The sequence below is a fragment of the Suillus paluster genome (assembly GCF_016628075.1).
Source record: "Suillus paluster strain FC165 chromosome Unknown EDB91scaffold_102, whole genome shotgun sequence".
Taxonomy (NCBI): domain Eukaryota; kingdom Fungi; phylum Basidiomycota; class Agaricomycetes; order Boletales; family Suillaceae; genus Suillus; species Suillus paluster.
In genome coordinates this window covers 103353-119421 of record NW_024537662.1, presented here as the reverse complement: position 1 = coordinate 119421, position 16069 = coordinate 103353, and the positions used below count along the sequence as shown (strand labels likewise).

Here is a 16069-nt window from a genome sequence, read left to right as displayed (position 1 = left end):
TACCATAGAGTTATATGTGTATGACGCATGGAAAATGCAGTGTGAAGGGCTAATACTGTCTGAAAACTGTTTACCAGTTACAGGAAGTCCCCCAGGTACCGAGGACGTATTATTCTATCGATTTTCTTTTTGGTCACGCGCGCCCCAAAAATTTCATGAATCTCGTTAGTTTTGCACACAGCTGTAAGGTCATGAGGATGTCAATGAATTCGCTAGGTTGAGGCCTAGGAGCAGACTCATCTCGGATTGCCTTTTTCGGTTGAACTATCTACTACGTCAACGTCATTCCACCTGTGACTCCCACATAAGCACCGTAGTTATAGGCGATAATGCACGTGTTTCGCACCTGTAAGGTCAGGCGGATATAGGAACTCAGGGCCTCCTCCAATATCTCCTGGATAGCTAGGGACTTTATAGAGCTGTAGGTACGCAGAGTGTTGTCATTATTACCGTACTATTATTAGATTCACGTGATGCGGTTACCGTGCCCAATGTTGCATAGTGATGGGAACCTTCGAGCTCGAGTATCTCACTCCAAGGTGGTCAGATTCACGGCACATTTTGACGAGCGATGTGCCAGTAATTATTGCAATACATATATGAGTAATACAAAGTAGACTAAGGCAATGTAATACTACTACTCATGCCCCTCCTCCTCTTTGTCAGAAGACTCTACAAACTCGGCGCTTTTGGGACCTTCCTGCAGCTGGGCAGAGTTCTTCTTCGCTCTCTTCGATGGCCTATTATTCTCCTTGTTTGCCTGTCCTGCGCTGGACCCGTTTTTACACTTTCGAGGTACGCCAGCATCCGAACACTTTTTTCATGGCTTCCGAACAACTTCCCCGGCTGAACGTCGTGTATCAAGTTCAGACGCGTGAGCTTTGACCTCTGCCGGTGATAGGACTGCCCAGTAGCATGTACGTGCCTTGAGGGCATCCTGGAGCTTGCGAATGTCGCCCACGGTCCCGATGTTCGAAGGGCTAGTGAACTTGACACCATGGGGCCAGCCCACAAGGCGCACCCCGTATGTTTCGATGACAGATGTTTCGTAGTTATTGTAATTCATCATAATATCTTTTTTGCTGGTCACCTCGACTGTGAGTAATGTTAAATGGGGGCAGCATGTGTAGAACAACGTCGATACGCACCTAGGCCCCGGAGGATTAGCTTGCGTACTTGCTTCCTTACGACTTCCAAAGAGTCGCGTGCATTGAGATCTACGGGATGTCGCATAAGTACACAAGCTATATGAATATGACGGACTTACTTTGATTCTGGGTGCATGCCCATTGTTCGTATTGCCTAAGAAAGTCAGCCATGGGATGCTCGTACACATCATCCCAGAAATCTTCAGAATTATCTGTGCCATGCATTGTGCTTTGAATGGTATTGTTGATGTGACTGCGGACGACAAATAGTGTGCCATAGACGCCAGTCCAAACTCGCAGATCGTCCAGCTTCAAAGAAAAATTGAGTTTAGTTGGTTGCTGTTGAGTGAGAATCGAACACACCTCTTTGACGATCCGATCCGTTGTGGCTACAACATCGCGTGCAGCTGCCAGATTATTTGCCCGAACGCTAAGTCCCTTCTGGTCACGATGCTCGTTGAGGGCCTTAATATAGGCTGCGGCTTCTTCTCTTGACAATTTTTTGGTTCAGGGGTCGTTTGCGACCATTTCACGCAGTTCAGCCAATGTATATTGAGACCCCACCGGTTGGTCTAAAATAAAATTAATTCATCAGATATCATCAGGAAATGATCAAGACTATTGAGACTATTGAGACTTACCTGTGTTCATCTCCTTAGCCTTTGCATGAACGAGCGCGTTGATTAATTGGGGTTTCCGCGACTTGTGATAGTTGGTCTGGCTCCCGATGATGTCGTTGATGTGTTTTGAGGTGATGTTATGAGTGCGGGCAAGTGCCTCGATCTTCATCCTCTGCTCATTGAGGTACTTGGTTACACCATCATGCAAGCGTTTTGCTGCTTCGTGCTTCTGGTCCCTCTTTATTTTCTGTGACGCCTTTTGGGCATCCGTGAGCTGAGGCGGTGGTGTACGAGGATGAAGGACAGGCCGTGTGGGATTGCGTGCCGCCCAGCTTGATGAATTCGCTTCTCGAAGCGGCCCTGCACAAGTGGGACTCGGTGGGTCATGATCGTGGCTCGAGCATTCAAATGGGTGGGGTGATGGTGTGCAAGGAGGCGGGTCAGGCAGCGAGGGATGAGTGGGGAGCTCTGGAATAACTGGCAAATTGGTGGCTGCTATGTCCCCAGTGATGGCAGCAATTTCGTCATTCGTTAGTGGCATGGTGTAGAGCGCTGGGTCATCCCAGTTCATGTTGTCGAGCAAGGGAACTGCGAAATCACTGTTTGCATCGAAGTCGGCGGCTGAAAACAAAGCGTTCATCATAGACAGTGTGGTGAGGGATCGTCCGCCGTGCACAGTTGTGCCTCCAGGGATCGATAAGATCATGCAAATAAACAACGTGCTACGCATCGCGTGCGTTGTCATAGCAGATATGCCTGCAAAATTCGACGAGATCATGTCAATAAACCATGCGTGATGTGTCGCGTGCGTTGTCACAATGTCATTACTGGCAGCGCCCTGTTTGTTCTTGAAAAAAAATTGGTCTGAAACCGGCCGCTAACATCAGGCGCAGAATGTGCTGTATCATAAGGCTTACTTGTATTGCATGCCTCAAGTCCCTGTCTCCTATTATCTGAGCTATGGGTTTGACTGTAAAGGAATGTTATAGTATTGAATGTCAGTGATGAACACCAACAATTGCCCAGTCACTTACCTCACAGAGGCAGTAAAATTGTTGTCTGGGTATGGTCCAAACTGACCCACCATAGCAGGGTTTGGACTCGGAGCCCCAAAGCGCCAGGTCACAAAGGAACACCATAGTGTCTTTGGGTTGCGCCTGGTAGTATTTGCCATGAGTCAGGTAAGCATTAAGAACAAACAGGTCACTTACAATATGAATGTCCTGCCTCTCCAGTCATCCAAGTCAGCCACATACTCAAGTTCTGTCATTGCGGAAGTTTCAGAGACGTTGGCGTGTGTTGAAACCTCGAACTTCAAGCCTCAAGGCGCAATCTTTGGACCCACAACATTTCCAAATATAGTAATCATGTGCGTTCACTTCTACAAGGGACAGCGGCTAACCAACCCATACCATCCAATGACAGATTCTGTCAATTGGGCATATAGTTTTTTGATCATCTCAAGACAATGGCAACCACCCTCGTATCTGACAATTTATTCGCAGATCAGTGATGCAGTCAAGACACTTGTCATTGATTATCGGTATCACACCAGAGATCGTCTCTCACTCCTTCAATTTTCTAGCATGGTAAGGTCAAATGTTTTGTACCCGTGCTGATTTACCTAACATTTGAATCCAAGGGTCGTCGGGACGAGCCCAGTAGTCCTGCTTTGAGGCAGCGCTTGGCTACAGAGCGCTGGCTTGCCAAACCAGGGTAAGTTGAAGGTGTTTGAGCTGTGGAGAATGTTACTTACCTCCCCTCATAGAATTCAAGACAGCCAAAATATGAAGGCATGTCTTCGCATGGCTCGGTATGTCCACATTTATTCTCAAACTTGCGGCTGTACTTACAAGAATTCCTTCAGCAATAGGGCAAAGTGCGTCCTATATGTGTATTCACTTGTAACTCGCTAACATATATGATAGGAAAATGCAAACTCAACCTCCCGCTGTGCAAAAATCATCCATTCCAACCTCACCCATTCCTGATTCCCAGTCCGACTCTGAGGAACTGTCCTGCGATGTTCGTTGCGACTACGACACCAAACATGTACCTTTTCCTGCCCTTGGTTCACCCCCCCCTTGACTGGGATAACAACGGCCATGATTTCGACATTGATTCCCAGTCAGCGCATGAAGAACTGTCTGGTGAATTCACTCACGACACCGAAGAACGCTCTGGTGACACCAGTTATGACGCCGATGGTTCTGTGCATGACACCGATGATTCTGTGTGTTACGGTGCCAATGATTCTGTGCGTGACACTGATGATTCTGCGTGTTACAGCGCTGATGATTCTGTGCTCACCATGGACAATGACCTGCCATGTCCCTGCGACACCCTCACCTTACAAGCACTTGAGACTCTTGTCGGGCAATGGCGGAAGGAGTGGGGGTCAGAAAGTACGTGGAGTGACACATATGAAGATGCCCTTGGAGATGCTCGTGCAAAGGGGGGATGTGCAATAACGATATTCCTCGATGAATGTGCACAGCATATTTGGGAGGGGAGGATCTTACTGGATGGCATCTGTGATGTCGCACACACACATTGCCCATATTGCAGGGAGTGGCTCAAGTATGACACTATCTTATTGTATGATTTGCTTGTCAGTGTCGTGTCAGAGGTAAAGTTTTTTGAGGTAAAACTAGATACAGGATGTGACTAGTGTTAGTTTACCAATGTAGCGCTTATGAGCCCCTCAAATGTCACTCAAACTGAACAATTTAATGAGGTGTGAAGGTAGTGGATTACACAGTGGATAGTGAACATGTATAGTGAATGTATAGTGAACACATAGCGAACGTATAGTGAACACATAGTGAACATATAGTGAACACATAGCGAATATATAGCGAACATATTGTGCGGATGTCTGGGATCGTTCAAAACAGCCTGTTAGAAAACATTGAATACATAGAGTACTTTAATGGTCGGTACTAGACAAACATGCTTGAACCAAAGCCGAATGAGAATGTTGTAAGTGACGTAGAGCATTTACGATGTTGGACGGCTGTTTGGAATGCTTGCATTTGCAAACATCACATACTGACGTATCACACAACCCTTGCCTTAGTTCATGCAATCATACTGGCTTACCGTTTACATTAACATTTGTCACACTCATCACACAATGTATTCACCACCTCACAGGACCAACAGTAGGAGTAAGGCTAAATGCATTTTATTGTTTACAATGTATTTAAACTAAGAACATTCAAAACTGATACTGGCTCATGGTCTCTGACAAATCATCAACCTGTGACCACATTTCATCTGAATCTACAGACAGTGAGGGTGAAGGAGGGGATGGCCAGAATGGGCCCCCTGGAATGGGGACTGCGCGAACCCCACCCTTGTTAAATCTGGCGGTGTAGACTTTGAGGGCTTCCTGGAAAGACGGGTATCATTTTTGAATGTTCCCGCTGATGAAATTAGTTCGTTCTGCGACATCAGCCCCAAGATAAACGTCCAATCAGATAATGTATGCTAACTAGACAACACGACACTGACCAGTGATAAAGACGCCCACCTCTTGTCCAACTGTTATCACCCAGAAACCCTCAGGTTTGAGACCAGCTTGCGGTGGGTGAATCTCCTCTGGCTTTGGTACAAGTGCCGGGACTGTGGAGGTAAATCACACAGCTGTTGGAGAACACAGGGTTTGGGACGGGGAGTATGGAGCCGCTGATGTACCATTAGATGGTCTAGGGGACGGAGATCGCAGGTGGGTTTGATAGGTTGTTGAGGCGGCAGGAGAGGGTGTAGATACGAGACTTGTTCTGCTGGGAGCACTGGTGTGCGTGGATTGGATGCGTGAGGATCTTGATAAGGTGATGGATTCGGTACTAGTCTTGCGCTCCAAGTGAGGGTGTCAAATGTCGAGTCTACCAGTGAGCATTAGTATTTTGATGTTAGAAAAAAGGAAAATGTATACCTGATAGGGTCATAGCATTGAGTAAGGTGTGCAAGTCTTGAATGTGACCATCCTCGGAGGGAGGACAAGTAGACGACGTGCGCGGACGGTGCGACATGGTGAATGCAATGATATGCAGGGCGAACTATGATAATCAGTCACGTGAATTGACAAGACTCAACCTTACCAACAAAAAATGAGGGGAGATAATGGCAACTACTAATGGACGACGCCAACGCAAAGTTCGGACAAATATTTCCTTGCAATGCATTCGGCACATCGGGTCCTCGAGGGACAAAAATGGCCTGCCCATGAGCTCTGTCTCGAAGGTGCTCAAGCACCGGGAGCTGGTTCAGCAGGCCGCAAGTACAAACGAGCGGCGGCGAATACGTCTGCAAGGCAAGGCTCAGAGTCCATTTAAGAGAAAACAAAAACTAACCTTGTCTACAGCAATGAGTGCCGATGAACGTCGAGCTCTGGAAGCATTGAGGGATGTCCAATACACTGAGGACGCGTGGCAGGATGAAAATGAGGAGATGGGTTTTGGGGATGTCTTGGACGGCACAGAACCATTGCCTATCAGCCATGCTGGCGGCGAATTTGCTGATCTCACAAGAGGTCTTTTAGGAGACTTCAGAAATACGTGAGTAGTACTAACACTTACTTGAGGGTCGATCATTGACATGCACCTGCTCAAACAGAAAGGATCAGGATCGTCACCAACATCGCGTTGATAATCGTACCCGCCGTGATCGCATTCTTCGCAGGACCCTGGCTTTTGCTGAGCAAATGCCTGCCATGACAGATGCACACCTTGCCTGGAGCCTGGAAAAATCTGAGGCAGGCTTCAGAGGTTTTTTTGACCGGCTAAGTGCAGACTCACACCTAGAGCGCGATTCTACCTGTGGACAATGGTCAGTCAACATGATTGATGTATTCTGTGAGTAATCAGTTCAATTTCAATTGCTTACTGATGTGACGGCATGGTACAGGCGCTGAGAAAGTGACTCTGAAGTTACTGTCTACTGACCGCACCATCGTGTCAGCCCTTGTTCGTCAAGGCGTCTTTCCTTGCTCACCTATATCGCCAATGGTGGGCATTACAACAGAAGCTCTTGAATTATACCGTGTCATGCACCTTCGGAGTCCTCACCTTTCTATCCAGATGTTTGTCAAATCAGTGTGCGATTTGCACGAGGTATATATTTTTTATTTATTCTATGATTCTATATAGTACTTAATTCATGAAGGTTGAATTCCGCAGGCATCTATCCCGCCAATTTTCGATCGCATTTGATGCATACCTTCAGGTTCGATGCAACATGGCTGCTATGGTAGCCGAATCCCTTCGGCATGACTCGCCTGATTGGCGTCTTCAACATGCATGTCCCGCATGTAGGTACGAGCCACTCGACAATAGCTCCCTTGGTCCTCTCGCACGATCGCTGCAACACACGTGCCTTGTTGGGGCCTTCCACGGACATGCACACCGGCGCTTGTGCCAGCTCTTTTCCCTTACTACCTACATTAAGGGTCTGGGACTCGAGGATCTCGAAACGTGCGAATGCACATTCTCAAAATCTAATTCACTGGCGTCTGCTCTATGTTACGCGAGTATCTTCCATCGTCAACAGGCCATCGACTCGTATTTCGAGCATAACAACGACTTCGAAGTATATGCCAATATTTGTGAGTCTCCATGTGCAACGCATGATCGCGTGCTGACGTAATCTTCATGGTAGCTAATTTTTTGTATCATAACTACAAGCAAGCACTCGACGTGTTGAACGATGGCGATGTGACTCTACCGATACTAATGGAAGATCTCAAACTCACCGACAAGAGCATTTTCGAGCGCTGGCTAGAGGAAGAGAAGGTCTACCTAGAAGGTTTAACGCAAGAACCTGGAGACGAAACATTGCACATGGAGTATTGGCAAAAGCTGGTGAATCTCACCATGTGCAAGTACGTCTACTTCCTTACTATGGGTCTCGTGCTCACTGACACATCATTTGCATTAGGGAGGCTCTTGACGTGGCGATGACAGCCTTCCAGATGAACTACGAGGTTGCTTCATACGACGCACAGGTGCAAAATACCCGGAAAGCCGAGAGCGTGTGACGCCACGCTCTCGAGGACTATGAGAGAAACTTACAGCTCGTCCAAGTACTTGAATGCAAGCTTGAGATTGTGAAGCGATGGGTTCCTGAAGATGTGGAGTGGCAGATGGCGGGGAGACTTGTGGCTAACAGGAAATACCAGCGGGCGCTGGATTGTCTTGAGGGGTTGATTGTTGCACGCATATTTGAACTGACAAAGATGAATCGGGCAGGTACAGGTGAGTTTTCGACGCTAATATTTTGCTTGCGAGTGCTAATTCTAACTCTGCTTAAGGCTACAAGCTATGAAAGCACATCGCCAAGGCATTACAGGCCCATTCCGTCGCCATTAGGTCCGCCCTCAACACCTACAACTCCATCGCCAGCTCAATGTACCCTCCACGCCAGACTCTGAAGTGGGAAGACGTCGTGGAGTATGTGTTCCTCGCAGATTTCGACCTGCTACGTGACACGCGTATGGACGTCTCTCAGCACCCTTGGTCATCAGCCGCTGCTCGTCGCGCAATGGACTTATACTTCAAAATGTGTCGGGCGCGTGAAGAGATCGAGCGTCTCGATATTGAGGTACGACGCCTCGTGACCTATATACGCGACGAAGAGAGGTATCTAAGGGAATGCGAGGATCAGTTAAAGGATACCAGCACAGCCCTCACACATCAAATCGCCATCCACCGAAACACCCGAGGTCGCTTCAACTCACGACACCTCAAACGGCTTTACAACATATCGAAACTTCCGGGCTTCAGTGGGACACTAACCCCTGGTGTCAGCGCTGACACAAGTCCTGGGGAGAGCGCGAGTCTAGCTAATGCACAGATCCCCACCCGGATGCTTGTTGATCCCCTGCCTGTTGATCCCACTGCATCTGCTTTAGACATAGACACCCATGATGACCTTGATGACGAGGAGGAAGAGGACGAGGTAGTGGAACAAGCATCCAGGAGTTTACAGGATGTCCTCCTTGTTGCGGATGACTTTTCACGCCTCAGAATTCATGATGCTGAAGAATAGTATTACTAGTTATCTACACATCCTATGGACTTGCATGTATTCCTTACGTTTCGCAATTATTACTAGCGCATTGTTTGTCAAAACGCGCCGAGAATCCGACCGCATTGAAGTGAGATACTCGAGCTCGTCGTGTGACACGACGAGCTCAAAGGTTCCTATCGCTATGCCACGTTGGGCACGGTAACCGCATCACGTGAATCTAATAATAGTACGGTAATAATGACAACACTCTGCGTACCTACAGCTCTATAAAGTCCCTAGCTATCCAGGAGATATTGGAGGAGGCCCTGAGTTCCTATATCCGCCTGACCTTACAGGTGCGAAACACGTGCATTATCGCCTATAACTACGGTGCTTATGTGGGAGTCACAGGTGCGTCATTCGTGCATTGCTTTTTCCCCAACACTAATGCAGTTGTTTCACCCTTATGATCAGTTCACGACACACAACGCTTCAACATCACGCCAAGCCTGACAATGATCAGAGTTTCCTACGATAACTCAACAACAAATAGCCGTAATGGCAGACTGTGCGTTGTCCAGCCTTGTTCATCAATTCGGAATCAGCACTCAGTGCTTCTGAGCAGTGCGTGAGCAGCCAATCACATAAGCGACGTGACTGTATGAACACCATCAAGCTTTCGGGGTGCTACTGCCAGACATGAGCCTCTCGGAGGCGCAACACTTCGGACCACCATGAGTTTGCAATATTCGTTCTGGTAGTCACCGGGGAACGCAATGCCCAACGTATTCAAGTTCGTACATTGCCATGAATTGTCTGCAATATCCATTTGATAGGGCGAAACAGTTATCAGCTTCGAATGATGTTCTTTGCACCGATTCTTGCCACAACATGGTATGCAACTTACTTCATCATGATGGCGAACTGAAATATCATGATGCTCACAGTCCGGTAAATACTCTGGGCGGCTGTTGTTCGATTGTTGACATTAGGCTCTGGGCTCTTTGATTTTGATACCATCTCCCGGCGACAAAGAGGTGCAGCGATGTATATTTCGGAGATGAATTTTCGAGGGAAAGTTCTTGGCATCTCGAACCCCCTAGGATGGGACATACAGCAAATTTCCTTCTGCGTCCTACAATATTCAAGACTGCGGGTATCGCATGATCAAGTTGAATGCCCCCAACAAATATATAAAGTCTTTGCGTTGGGGATTGAAGCCTCACTTCCAGTCGATCACATTCTTCACTCAGTCCTCCAAACTCCAGCTTACCGAAATGTCCCATTTTAAGTCTCTCCTGTCTATTCTCCTCATTGCCCTGTCCGCTGTGAACGCATCCCCCTTGCGCCGTGATGCTAGCATGGCAAACCTTAGATTTGCCGCTAGGTTGAACGCAAGGAATGCTACTCTCAGTATCGCTGATGCCGACAGGGCTCGTATCCAGGCGATGGTGCACGCTGGTTCCAAGAGCAAACGTGCTGGCAGTTCCTCTGTCAGCATAATTAATAATGTCGTGGATTACGTTGCCCAAGTTGGTGTCGGCAGCCCCGCTACTGAATGTAAGACTCGCTGTCGGGTGACCCAGATAATTTCTGACTAGAAGAATTCTCAGACTCGCTTCTTGTTGATACGGGCAGCTCCAACACTTGGATAGGTGCGGCCAACCCATACAAACCCACTAATACTAGTGTGGATACCGGGGACACAGTCGTATGTCTTTTCGCATCCTCTGCTTATAAACAAGTCGCCCATGACAAATTTTATAGTTCGTCTCTTATGGTTCCGGCGAGTTCTCCGGAGAGGAATACTTGGACACAGTGACGTTAAGCTCTGACTTAGTCATTACCGGACAATCTATTGGGGTCGCGAAGAGGTCATATGGCTTCAATAACGTTGATGGAATTCTCGGTATCGGACCGACTGACCTCACGCAAGGCACCGTTTCGAATGTTGGTTTAGTTCCCACTGTCACCGACAACCTCTTCAGCAAGGGTATCATTGGCACTGAGGCACTTGGGATCTTCTTCCCTCCCATCTCTGCTAACGGCACTGGCGAGCTCACCTTTGGTGGCTATGACAGCTCAAAGACGACGAGCTCAGTGAATTATGTCCCTCTCACAACGACGTCACCTGCTAGCAGTTACTGGGGCATCGACCAATCTATTGCCTACGGTAACTCCACCATTTTGTCCGAGACTGCTGGTATTGTTGACACTGGCACGACCCTCATTTTTATCGCCACTGGTAAGACAAGTCATTCATAAACGGGTCATCCCAACTGACTTGAAAATATTAGACGCATTCAACCAGTACAAGTCTGCCACTGGTGCTACGATGGATCAGAACACCGGTTTCTTGATGATCACATCTGATCAGTATGCTAAGCTGCAAACCCTGACCTTCAACATTAGCGGGAGTTCCTACGACCTCACCCCCGACGCCCAAATCTGGCCCCGTTCCTTCAACACTGAGATCGGCGGTAGCAGCAGCAGTATCTATCTTATCGTTGCTGATATCGGTAGCAACTCTGGCAGTGGCTTCGACTTCGTCAACGGTTAGTCATTCCTGTGGGTGTTTTAAGTGACCTCATTTAGCATAAGGCTAACCATCTGCTCTAGTCAACGCTTCTACTCCGTATTCGACACCACCGACCACCGAGTCGGCTTCGCGACCACTTCGTATACCGATGCGGTCATTAACTAAAATAACCGTGTGGTGACCCCACCCATACGCACGATTTAAATATTTATATCAGCTAATGGTTATTCAAGATCGATGAGGGTGTTGGTTATTAAGAGACGAATGCGAGTAGGCTCCACAGAACGAATTTATGGTGTATCTATACCTAGACTGCGTCCTTGACTGAAAATTGACTGAAATTCGTTACTTCTCGACGGAGTCAGCTGTAGTAAGATGTTGCATTCGACGCCGGCGTCGAAGAAGTTTAAGTTGCCACTGTGTAAGCGGATGCGGCGCTCATGTTAGGAAGCCTCCAGGATGAAAAAACAGGCGGCATATACCTTTCCTTGTCCTTCATGGACCTCTCAGGATCATAGAAATGTAGCGAGATTACAGAGAAACAGCACACATACGATGATAAAATACTGGAAGGACACACAAACAGTTTATTATGACCGGACGAACACCAAACTACGTTCTATCAAGAAGGCACAAGTCGATACAACAGTCTATGGAGCCGTTGCTGTAGGTGAGCAGCTGATTACATTTACCGCCCTGAATCTAAGTAGCATTACATTATCATGAACACTTACGACGCTATGTAAGACATGTTCGTGTCTGTTGCACATTGAAGTCTGAAGTGTTCCATTTGGAGAACAGTCATGGTAAGGAGTGTTTTGGGATGACAACAGTAATGGATAGATTCGCGCGATCAAGGCAGCGAGCTACACGGCGGCGTGGCTCCCGCGTCGATTGGTGGGCGCTGCTTATATGCCGGCTGCTTGGCTGCTTTCTTGGCAGCAAGTTTGGCCACAGCCGTGCCTGGTAGGGGCGTGATCTGGATCGCACTAGATGTCGCCGTGTTTGCTGCTTCAGCAGAGCCGCTGCTGGCAATTCTGGCAGATTGCCTCGTTGCCCTAGGTTTGGCACAAGCTACAATTTGAGCTGGTCTAACGGGTTCTCCGCAGATTCTGGCTGAGTTTGAGAGTCTGTTGACGAGCCTGGGAGTTGCAGGTTCAAATGCTGGTGTGGGTCATACTGAGTAAGGCAAGTAATTTGCACGGCAGTGAGGAAAATGAAAGGAGAAAGAAGGAACGTATGTGACGAAATACTACGATAACGATGAGGATAAGTAAGTGAAGGTTAGGAATTCGCGTTCTGAGTCCGTCGTGTAAATAGTTCGATTTTGAACATGAAAAGGTGAAGTCTAAGGCGTCTCGCTCAGTTGGACGCGTGGTGCTGATTCTCCGGCGGGCTCCGAACCGGCACCTTGCTCATTGATACATTCAAATCCCACTCTTGTCATCCTTTTTGGACGATTTACGTCTTTCGGACATTCTACAGAGTCAAGCGCCTCGCAAAAAAACATCCATAAGCCTGAAGAAGACTTGAATAAAGCAAGAAGAGAACGAACAATCTCGGTGCATCCTGACACGTCGCTCGTCGCGTGCGGTGAACTCCAAGTTGTGTGTTATCACCAGACACAGCTATGGTGTTTCGTTGTTACACACAACTTGAAGTTCACCCTAGTGATTCGCCCGTAAGCATCTTTAGTTGTGCTCAACCCATTCTCCCCTAGTCAGACCAATAAGACAGTCAAACAACCTTTGCACTTCGATATCTCCAGGCAAGCCAGCCTTCAAACCCAGTCCAAGCAACTTACCGTCATATTTCAGAGGTTACTTCCTCTGCCTGACTGGATACATTGGTTTCCGACATATCCAGCCCCAGTTTCTCTCTCAAGAAGTCGTTTGCGGACGATAGCTACTGGCGATTTTCGCACCTTGCACACGCTCCCAAAAATCCCACAATTTTTCTCGATTCCCGTTGCCGCTGCACGGCCAAACCAGTTTCAAGTCTTACCGGCTGTTCGTCACTGGTGCACTGGTCATGTGAAACCGTTCATTCAGGGAATTGTCCAAGGCCATAGCACAGTGAGTACTGGCGTCTTCACTCTGGTTCAAAACGAAGACTACTCATGGAAGTCTTCGTCCCGCGTGACCATCATGGATCATTCACTCGGAGTGATGGATCGTTTTTGTGCTGGAAATACGCCTCTCTGCCGTCCAGCTGAGTGGAGCAGTGTAATGGAGTACACAGCAGTAATCGTAGGTGCAGGTCAGTTAGGCTTGTCTGTAGCTGCCCGTCTGGAGAACGTCTGTATCATAGGTGATGGTTGGCGTTCTCGACACGAGTCACCAGAGACGAATACACCCAGGGTATACAGCCGAGCCGCCGCTGCTTTCGTTCTAGTCGGGTCGTACGAGCACAACCTATCTTGAAAATTACCAGAGGATTCTCGGTCTTCATGTGTTGACCTTGGCGCGCGTTTCTTCTGCTTCATAATTTTTTTTATCAAGTACCTGGTCGATATCTATATTTCGTCTAACCCTCTATTATTGTGACAGCCCAACACCTGATTGCCGCAACAGGTGTCGGCACGTTGGGGAGGTGCACTTCCGCCTATGCCACAGATCCCGGGTAAAGTACGGCGGGATCCCTTGATTATATGCCGATGCTAACACCATCTGCCTGTAGAACTCCTTTCTCGGTTCGATTCTCCATTCAAGCGAGTAAAGATCTACATGTTGCGACAACACGCGGACAGTGGCGGTCGTCGATGGAGGATGCTCTGCGCATGATATTGCTCAGGACTTGGCGAATCGCAAAGGGCGTATCCAGCGTTCACCGACCTCTGTCGTAGTCGTCAGACGATCAGGCATTGACTTACTGGTAACCTTAGTGTCATTTCTGTTGAGATCTCCGCTGATTCGACTCATAGGATATGTTAGGCAGGACGCTCTTCCGACAGAGATAGCTGACCGTTTCTACGTCGCCCTCCCTTTTTCAACTTTACGAACTTCCCAGAACGATGCCATGAAGAGAAATTCCCATATTGACGTTGACCAGTTCGTTGCACGACAAGCTTCGAGGATAATCACTTCGTCTTACCCGGTTTCTTTCACTCGGAGACCTCAGGGAAGATTTGTCCAGGCACGGTTACCTCCTTGCTGATCCCCAGGACAGCTTCTTACACTGTCTTGTAGTTTGACGGGGTCAGTTTGTTTCTTGCCCATTGTTCTGTTTTTCTCTTGCAGGTGGTTACTACATTTAAATTGACCGGGGTTGCGCGAGCTCATCACATCTGGCAAGATAGCTGAGTTTTCTCTTATGCGCTTCTGCAGGTTACTAACCAGCAGCAAGATCACCATGAAGGCTGGGCATGAGATTTCCCACCCTTCGCCGTCTGAGATGGTCTTCGATGATGGTTTGCAAGTTAAAGTAGACCTCGTGATCTTCGTGACTAGCTATATTTTTTCGAAGATCTGTCCATCTGATCGACTCGAGGACTAAACAAGTTGCCGAGAGCCTTTTTGGGTTTAAGGTTTCGGATACCGTCTGATACCGCCCATGTCGTTGGAGGCTGAGATGGCGATTATGAGCCTGCGAGAGTTTGAAGGCCTTTTGGATGTAAGACCTGTGTTAATTTGATTGCGCGACTTAGCCATGCTGATGCCATTTCTCTAGACAAAGGACTTTGGTTTGCGGAGGGCAATCTCTTCGCTGCACGCGCTGGCAACCATACTCCTACCAGATCCTACCCCGATCATCATGCTGGATCGCTTGGCATATAGCGAAGCACTCAACCAATTGCAGGCTGGTAACAGTTCATCTATTAATGGAATCCATATCAAATACATAGATGATATCTCGTTATCAGCTCGCGCACGCATCTCATAGAGAACCTTTTCTGCATGGTCCGCGTTCCATGAGGAGCGAATCCAAGAATGCAGAAGCTGTGCGTAGGGAAGTCAGTTGATGAAGCTCAGCAGCAATATTGTAGATGCGGCGGAGATGACTTCTCGGCGGATGTACCAGGACATATCATCAACCGATCCTACCATTAGGCCTGTGTCAAATTAATGAACTACAATTCAACTGATGCAAATGCAGCAAGAATCTTTCGAGAGGGTGCGCGAATTACCGACATAGCACATTCTGATAATAGGGGAACGGCGGCGACGCAAGCGTGGGTTAGCAGCCTGGATCACGCACAGGTGGGTTCATTCATCATTGATCTCGTTCATCATTGATCTCGTTCATCAGACTTTTCTGGTAGAATGTAACATTTTTTGGAGACGGATATCACCCTATACGATGCTCATTTTGTTCATAAAAGCTCTGGATGGTGGTACATCTAGCACGAATACCATCATCATACGTCTACAAAGGTTCACTACTCCCACACACCCATCCTATAACAGTATGACAGTGGTCTCAAATGATCCCAGTTGGTGGCCTGCCATGAATTCGGGTCTCGTTGTCAGCTATTTTGTAGGTTTGTGGAGAGACAGTTGGATGATGAGGGTGATATCTTGATCTAATCTTGGCTGCGGTTTCGCAGTTGCCGCCTCCGCTGGGGTGATGTATGATTACAGTGAGCAAAATGGTCCTGCAAAATCACCGATGTCCTTATGGTATCATCAGTGCTAACATTCGGACAAGAGGTACGTTGATGCCCCCGAAGCAGTCATTTCGCTAAGAATCGTTGTATAGGTCGAACTGGTCTGGGTGAGCAGAGTCCCACATCAGAAGAACTAGATAACAAT

At 47.9% G+C, this 16069-nt stretch overlaps 6 protein-coding genes across 6 annotated transcripts; 4 read left to right on the top strand and 2 right to left on the bottom strand.

The window, feature by feature from the left end:
* Window positions 1–820: 820 nt before the first annotated feature.
* Window positions 821–2309, bottom strand: EDB91DRAFT_1061490 (uncharacterized protein; the record flags this gene model as incomplete). Its single annotated transcript, XM_041314448.1, is given in 5 exon segments — window positions 821–1095; window positions 1177–1244; window positions 1264–1457; window positions 1512–1630; window positions 1790–2309. 5 exon segments carry the CDS (start codon window positions 2307–2309, stop codon window positions 821–823), a joined length of 1176 nt encoding a protein of 391 aa, XP_041171490.1.
* A 927-nt stretch (window positions 2310–3236) lies between these two features.
* Window positions 3237–4513, top strand: EDB91DRAFT_1263587 (uncharacterized protein; the record flags this gene model as incomplete). The annotated part of the gene is made up of 6 exons (XM_041324457.1): window positions 3237–3251; window positions 3274–3357; window positions 3411–3484; window positions 3537–3581; window positions 3625–3647; window positions 3697–4513. 6 exons carry the CDS (start codon window positions 3237–3239, stop codon window positions 4437–4439), a joined length of 984 nt encoding a protein of 327 aa, XP_041171489.1. The 3' UTR covers window positions 4440–4513.
* A 411-nt stretch (window positions 4514–4924) lies between these two features.
* On the bottom strand, window positions 4925–6700 carry EDB91DRAFT_1165856 (uncharacterized protein). The gene is made up of 8 exons (XM_041319973.1): window positions 6678–6700; window positions 6571–6625; window positions 6431–6522; window positions 6352–6376; window positions 6127–6290; window positions 5709–5832; window positions 5285–5658; window positions 4925–5215 (listed from the first exon to the last, which is right to left on the bottom strand). Exons 2-7 carry the CDS (start codon window positions 6611–6613, stop codon window positions 5321–5323), a joined length of 786 nt encoding a protein of 261 aa, XP_041171488.1. The 5' UTR covers window positions 6614–6625; window positions 6678–6700; the 3' UTR covers window positions 4925–5215; window positions 5285–5320.
* Window positions 6691–9540, top strand: EDB91DRAFT_1339607 (uncharacterized protein; the record flags this gene model as incomplete). The annotated part of the gene is made up of 11 exons (XM_041325680.1): window positions 6691–6885; window positions 6938–7376; window positions 7430–7652; window positions 7709–7775; window positions 7845–7972; window positions 8020–8025; window positions 8140–8817; window positions 8885–8998; window positions 9063–9190; window positions 9254–9347; window positions 9456–9540. The coding sequence occupies exons 1-11, from the start codon at window positions 6778–6780 to the stop codon at window positions 9538–9540; spliced, it is 2070 nt and encodes a 689-aa protein (XP_041171487.1). The 5' UTR covers window positions 6691–6777.
* Window positions 9541–10056: 516 nt separating this feature from the next.
* EDB91DRAFT_1239619 (acid protease) lies at window positions 10057–11483 on the top strand (the record flags this gene model as incomplete). Its single annotated transcript, XM_041321880.1, has 5 exons — window positions 10057–10339; window positions 10393–10490; window positions 10547–11024; window positions 11077–11338; window positions 11399–11483. The coding sequence occupies 5 exons, from the start codon at window positions 10057–10059 to the stop codon at window positions 11481–11483; spliced, it is 1206 nt and encodes a 401-aa protein (XP_041171486.1).
* Window positions 11484–14870: 3387 nt separating this feature from the next.
* On the top strand, window positions 14871–15200 carry EDB91DRAFT_1254223 (uncharacterized protein; the record flags this gene model as incomplete). The annotated part of the gene is made up of 2 exons (XM_041323780.1): window positions 14871–14930; window positions 14988–15200. 2 exons carry the CDS (start codon window positions 14871–14873, stop codon window positions 15198–15200), a joined length of 273 nt encoding a protein of 90 aa, XP_041171485.1.
* Window positions 15201–16069: the final 869 nt, after the last annotated feature.